Source organism: Sphaerodactylus townsendi, linkage group LG01 (genome assembly GCF_021028975.2).
Source record: "Sphaerodactylus townsendi isolate TG3544 linkage group LG01, MPM_Stown_v2.3, whole genome shotgun sequence".
NCBI lineage: Eukaryota > Metazoa > Chordata > Lepidosauria > Squamata > Sphaerodactylidae > Sphaerodactylus > Sphaerodactylus townsendi.
Genome location: NC_059425.1, coordinates 22041716 through 22048987, shown reverse-complemented (window position 1 = coordinate 22048987; position 7272 = coordinate 22041716). Strand labels below are relative to the sequence as shown.

The window sequence follows — 7272 nt, the reverse complement described above, 5'->3', positions numbered from 1 at the left end:
CAGGGATACATTTTAGATGCTGGCAGTTTCACAAGGAAGAAACAGTGGGGGAGGGAAAAAGATTCAACCTCTAGCTAACTATAAAAGCTCCAACAGCATCCACTGAGGTTCTGAGCAAGAGCATTCACAAGAAGGCATCGCACCATTCCCTCAGGCAGCCGTAACAGTCTCTGGATTGCTTGGCGTTGGCACCACATGTGTCTTTCAGCCACTCACGGAAGAGGTCTTCATCCTTTTTCAGCACCAGGAACTGCCCAAGCACCACATAAGCCTAGGTTCAGAAAGGATAAAATATGTAGAGTAAGCAGCGGGGATGGGGAGCCCCCGGGGGCTGTAAATCCACCTGCCAAGCTGGTCACTGCAAGATTCCTTTCTGTTCTAGTACATGTAAACCACCTGTACTGGCACCAACTGAGGCCAAACATGCAGGTTTCCTTCTCAACTGTTCTTCTCCTGCATCAGCCAGGGCTCAGTGCATAAACTGCTTCTGTCAGCTTCGTCCAGCCCAAATAGGGCAAGGAGCAGCAGTTTGTGTGCTGACCACAGGGAGGGGCCGGGGGTGTGTGCATGTTGAAGACACAATGGAGGCAAATTACGCCGGCTACTTGGAAGCTAAAGAAAGCCATAGAGATAGATCTCCATTCCGTAACCGCTGATATTTGTAAATCTCGACTCAGCGTTTGGCAACACTTACGCAACCAATTCTGTAGCTGTGCTTGCTTCAGTAGCATGGCTGGGGAAAATCACAGAGTACACTAACTGAGAAGGCCAGGGCTCAAAGTCATACCCAAGAGCACCTAGGGCTATTGATTTACCTCAGCATTGTCTGTTATACCAGATTACTGGGAGTGTGCAGAGGGTGGAGAGATCTGCACAGCTAAAATGCAACAATATGCACCACATCACTGGCTCTCAGTTTTTATAAGTCAGCGCAAGATTCCTCTGTGAAAGGGTTTGGCGTGAAAGATTTTCAGAAGGGATCTCAACATTCTTCACTCACAAGCACTTTGTGTGGTAAGAGAACGAGCTATAACATTTGCTTATCATGCCGCCTGTTTTTTCCACAAGCAGTATACAAGGAGGCATCCTATCCTGTCCCCCCACGGACTTAGCTTCAGGAAGGCTGCTGCATCTTGCCCCTTCCAATTATGCCCTAAACCAAGAGTCAAGAGGCTCTGGAAAAGCAAGCTGTAGAAAGTAGGTTGGCTTTCCTGACGGCTGACAGGCCTGGCAAAGGCTTTATGCCAGTCAATCGGCAGCCACCTCTCAAGAACGGCAGCAAAGTACCGAATGGGTTAAACCACAATCCTCCAGCTAGGTTCATACCCCCTCCCACTAACCTCCCATAACCAATGGCCCAGAAGATACCTTATCAAAGCCTTTGTCTTCCAGCTTCTTGCCAAGCACCTCTCCGATGCCAGCCAGAGTGCCGACAGACTTCTCGCCCATAGGCTCTGCCACAAAGTCCCGGTGCTTCTGGCTGGTGGTCATTTTGGCTGCAGCTCAGCCTGCAGGCAAGAAGAAACTAGGGATCAACCAGATATCAGAAATAGAGCTGGACAGAACCCTACTAACCCACTACAGTCACACATCAGTCAATGACTATAGACCCAGTAGGCCAGCTGCTATTAAAAAACTCATAGCAGACATGATACCTGTCCCACGAAAGAAAAGACCAATGGGTGCACATGGAAAGAAGCTTTAGGCATCTACATCCCCCACCCCCACCCCTGGATTAAGCCAGGCAGCTATGATGCTGTCAGGTCTCCTGGAACTGGCAGTCTCCTCTGGATTGCAAGAGTCCTGCAGGTAACTGCACTCAGAAAAGAGATACAAAATGCCTATCTATGACACAGATGGGTTGTTTTCAGAAAACAGTAGAAACATATGGTAGAGAGTATAGGCAACCCTATTGCTATTCTCAGATAAAAACTTTGCTCCTTAGGCAGAATTGCATCCAGGTTGCTAAGGTATCACCAGGTAATTTTGTGCATTCAAGATCTCACGTGGGGGGTCGTTTAAATCCACTGCACTAATGGTGGTGCCTTCCCCAGATGAAAAATCATTTTTCATCTGGGGAAAGCTGCACTGCACTGTTAGCTGCACTGAATGTTAACGGGAATGATCAAAAGACGTAACAGAACAATTTTAGAGAAAATGGACAAAGAGGTGGTTTTCAAGCTGTGATTTTAACAATGCTCTTTAAGGACCCAGCTTCTGAAGAACAGGTCTCTGATCACACTAGTCAATTGTTAAGTGGCTGTGACTTCTCCAAACATCATGCCTCAAAGACAAAGGGGATCTGTGTGCTGCTACTGTGTGCTACAGCTGGACGCAGATTCTGACGCATCAATGCTGCCGCCTCCAGATAAGGCAATGACTTTAAGGTGGCAACGGCTGGCATTGCTTACAGTGCTGCTAAATAAGGCAACATGTAGTATTGGAGCAATTCAACAGGGCAACAGCACACCCTGCTGATCAGTGACCACTGTAAAACAACATGTATCCAAACCACAATCCTTTTGTTTTAGAAATTTCAAAGACACCAAGAACATTTACATTCTTCTTCCTTCACCTGCACACCTTGCATTACAGGTTTGAGACACCCCCCAAATCAGTGCTGAACACCAGATCCCAAGTCATCCTGTTTGGCCCAAAATCTTTATGCTTTAGCAGCCAGACAGACACATTTATGGATAGGTTTATAAATTTAAAATGTCTAAGAACACATTTCAGGTATGGCTCTGCCCAAAAACAGCATGTAAGAAGCAGGGGGGTGGGAACTTCAATTTCAAGAATAAAGGGGTCGTGTAGGCGAAGGATGTTACTGGCAAACAGCTCACCCTCTTCACAGTCCCACCTTCAAGTTAATTGTATACATGAATTCATAGTCTAACTCTCTGGCATATAAATTACAAAAATAGTATTTTTTAAAAATGACAACCAAAAAAGATAAAATAGCAATGTAGTAAAAAGCAGCAAAGATGTGACAAAACTTTTTTAAAAGCACTAAAGGTTAAAATCAAAATCTATCCTGACTGGTCTACTGGGCTCTGGATGAAGGAAAAATACAGGGGGGAGGGGGGAAGAGAAGAGAAGAAAATCAGTGATATGGAATGGTAAGTTTTCCAAAACACAAATTTTTGCAGAAGAATTTCCAATGCTACATTTCCTTACCCGCATGTGCCAATGTTTATCTTCAGCTGTTATGGCTGTTGTGTTGCAAGTCAGTCACATTTGATAGACTAAACATGGTCCACTGTTTTTACGGTACATGATGTGTTTGCCTTCTTTTGCTAATACTAGGCAATTAAACTGTTTAACTTTGAATCAAAGTTTTCTAGAAAAAAATTCAGAAAGCCTAAATCACTGCATGGGGTAGAGTGTCAGGAAGGGCACCTGCCTTTCCTGGCATCATCCATCGAGGCGCCTCTGGGTTTCACACCTGCGATGGGGTAATGGACCTTCACTTGGTTTGATCTGTTTCTATATGCTTGCAAATATAGATAACTAGGCTAATCCTGCTGGGACTCCAGGAGGCGGGAGGAGGAAGGAGTGAAACCCAACAGGAGGCTATCTGACTATCTGTACCTTGGCTGCTTTCAAAAACATTCCTGTTCACATTCTACTTTCACACATTCTAAAGGGGGCTTATGGGGAGTCAACTCGGGGGATAAATATGGATGTAGAAGTCAGATAATCAGAACTGGCTTCTTGCAGTTTAGAGTGCTTGTTGCCAACTCAATAAAGACTATTGATCCTGCATCTACAGTCCGCTTATAGAACTTTGAGCCAAGACCCAACACAGGGATGCCTTCTACACTGCTCACCATTTTGTTGTTCAATTATGCATGGAACACCATGCAATTGTACACCAACCTGCCTCCGAACAGAGCAACCGGCTGCTACTGTAACTAACTCGGCTCTGAGCCTCCCTACAGAAATGTTTCACATTCCTCCGTCCAGAAACTGGCTATTGTCACTCAACACATTTCCTCGCCGGCAAGCACTGACACACTATCCTGGCAACTCAAGAGCCTAGGCAACATACACTACTCTAATTGCTTTCCAGAACCTCACCTTGGGATGCCTCCTGACTAGAGGGATGCTTGGAGAGAAACATGGGCAGTCAATCACGAAAGCATATACACACACTATGGGAGAAGCAATGGCAGAATTGAGCATACTTTCTGCAATTTCCTTTATGCTGTATTATGCTCAATATATCCAAGTCTGTCTTAAAAGCATCACAAAATCCTTCAAACTTACTTCATTTATATTCTGCTTTCCTCCTCAACGAAGATCCAAAGCAGCTTACCAATCATCTCCTCTCTATCCTAACAACCACCCTGTGAGGTAGTGTAGGTTGAGAGAGTGAAACTGGCCCAAGGTTACTAAGCATGCTTTCATAGCAGTTGAAGGATTCAAACCTGGGTGTTTCAGATTCTAGTCTGACATTTACTTCTATACTACTACCCTGGCTCTGGTTCTAGAGTGTAAGAGTCTATGCTACCCCATCATTTGTTCAACCTTCCTACTGGCATGGATCCCAAGGGCAAAAAAGAGTTTGCCACACCCATAATATTCCCACACGATTAGTACATATGATGCTGCAAATGCCACATGCTCTAGGCCAGAACCTGTTGAACAGGGGAGGATTTTATGAGAAAGAGAAGTGAACCAAACACAGAATGGTTAAGGAAACCCAGCACCTGGGAATTAATGACAACGTGAAAAAATCAGCGTGTTGTACTTCAGACCGCATTATACAATTTAATAAATATCATATAAATAAGCAATATTCAGTTTGCACGACTCACAGTAATATACATATCAATGGGTATCAACTCAACCAGTAATAAACTGCAAAGTCTCACAGCGCTGGCGGGTCGTCACCCTGCTCTGGCACTAATGGAAAATACAGTCCCAAACCTCACAAGAGTCCTGTAAGTGACACAATAGCTGTTTTTGCCTTGCAGACTCCTGCCGTCAAGGATCAGAAATACAGCACCTCATAATTCAAAATATTTTCCAATCCCCAGGGGAGAGATTCAACACAGTTTTGACGTATTTCTGCATTGGATCCTTCACTCTGCACACAACCATATGCTTGTTATACCTAAGCAGTGCTTTTTTGGGGGTAAAAAAATTAAAAGGGAAAGAGAAAAGTGATGGTATTCATATTTAAGGCTGCGTTGATTTCCACCAATTTCCTCTCCTTGGACATGAAAGTGCCTTGCTGGCAAAAGTACCAATAATACCAGTGAGAATCACCACAAAGAATACACTCTGCAACCAAGGCAGGCCAAAAGTCCAATGGAGAACCATCCATGTCCTAAGATGAAGAGCCCTGCAGGACCAAACCTAGTCCATTTAGCCCAGCACCCCAATTCTGAAAGATGCCTCATGAAAAGCCACAAAGGCCTCCAAACTGCCTTCTGAAACACCTGTTTTCACCAGTGACCCTTTTTCAGAACCCAATACTAATTAACATCCCCAGACAGGTGAAGCCAACCAAAACAAGAACTCAAACAACAATCCACGCAATGCGGCTCAAACAACATTTTCCTGGGGTGAGGACAACACACACTAGTGGCCAGCAACATACAGCTGGCTATTCTTAACATCAATGCCAAACCCTTTAGAAATGAAGCATCTTACAAGGCCTCCCAACATTGAGCAAGGGTACATTACAGGACAGATACATTAATTGAACTGGTGTAAAAAAAGATCAATATCAGGCAGAGATCATGTGATCAAAACAGAGGCTGGAACCAGAGCAGAGCCTGCTTGGAAAATCTGTAGGCGGTATGCTTACTTTGGAGAAAAAATACACTTCAAGATTTGCCATGCAGACACCGCAATTGGCTGTGGCCTTTATGCAGTGTGCATACAATGCCTCAAGCGCCACATCTACAAAGATCTGCCCTATTACTTATTAGCAAGGATCGGCTGCCCAGCAGCAGAACTCAGAATCTCAACATTATCCATTTTAAGAAAGAGAAGGCCCCAAGCAGCGTTTTAATTTTTTCAGCAATTTCCACAATGTCAGTTAAAAATACAATTTTTTCCTATTCTTGTATCTAAGGAAACTTATGTCCCACATTTCACCCATTACCAAGCAGCAACCAAGCCAGTCCCTAAATAAATTTATTAAACGAAATAAAAAGGATTATTAGAAACCACGGTGATAAGACTTAAAAGAAAAACACCACCTCGGAGAAACTTGGGTTCAAATCCCCGCCCAGCCACGGAACACTAAGTGCCTCTCTAACTAGAGGGGCTGCCGCCAGTACTAGAAAAGGGAAAACTCTGAGTTCCCCCGGAGGAAGTGAAGAATAAAACTGCCATCAAACAGATATCAGCCGTGCAGCAGCGTTACAAGAATTAGTTAGCAGACATATTTTTAAAAATAAAGGAAATGCAGCAGCAAGTATCCTTTTAATAGTAAATTGGGCTTTACCGGCCTCCTTGTAGTTATCAATGAGAAAACGGGTAATACTGAAGAAAGTAAAAAATTCGCCCCGTGAGGCAGGCCGGAACGTTCTGCAGTGGCGTGGGGTGGGGTGTGGGCGAGGCCACCTGGCGAAATCATCATGACTAAGGCTCGGCTGGGCGTGGGGACCGCTCAGTGCCGGCTGCGGAGCCCATAACGGTCCTTCACACTCGGCCTGCCCCGCCCACTCTCCCGCCGCCCGGGAAGCAAGCTAGGCCACGTCCCCTGCCCCAGCCGCCCACTTAAGGGGCCCCGCCGCTCACCGCTCACCGCTCAGCCCTTCTTCCAACCGTCACTCCCGCCCAATCTGCGCTTCACTCACTGCGCCTGCGCCCTCGCGCGCTTCCACTTCCGGGCGCTTAGCCAATCGTTTTCTCGGGACTAGATTGACTCGTTCCTGAAACGACCCAGACGCTCTAGGCTTCCAGAAGGTTCTTTATGGTTTTGCGGCCCGGGACGTTTCTCCTAAAGGGTCAGCGGGAGGAAACATTAGAGTTTATTATGCTGCAAAATTCCTCAGGAAGACCAGATATACCCCTGCAGGGCGGGTGCTGTTGAAACTATAATGCACATTTTTTAACTATGCTTTTTATGTGGGGATCCAGAAGTTTTTCATCCTGGAAAGAAGTGACTAGTGGGGTGCCACAGGGTTCTATCCTGGGCCCAATGATATTCAATATTTTTATCAACGACTTGTATAATGGAATAGAGGGCATGCTAATAACATTTGCAGATTACACCAAATTGGGAGGGGTAGCTAATACCCCAGAGGACAG

General features: G+C 45.4%; 1 protein-coding gene across 2 annotated transcripts; it reads right to left on the bottom strand.

Moving 5' to 3' along the window:
• Positions 1–6: 6 nt before the first annotated feature.
• LOC125425856 (barrier-to-autointegration factor) lies at positions 7–6912 on the bottom strand. Of its 2 annotated transcripts, none has more exons than XM_048483622.1 (3): positions 6767–6912; positions 1369–1508; positions 7–271 (listed from the first exon to the last, which is right to left on the bottom strand). In XM_048483622.1, the coding sequence occupies exons 2-3, from the start codon at positions 1489–1491 to the stop codon at positions 125–127; spliced, it is 270 nt and encodes an 89-aa protein (XP_048339579.1). In that variant the 5' UTR covers positions 1492–1508; positions 6767–6912; the 3' UTR covers positions 7–124. The 2 variants fall into 2 exon arrangements, with proteins under 2 accessions (XP_048339579.1, XP_048339666.1); XM_048483709.1 differs by lacking the exon at positions 6767–6912 and adding an exon at positions 6464–6740.
• Positions 6913–7272: the final 360 nt, after the last annotated feature.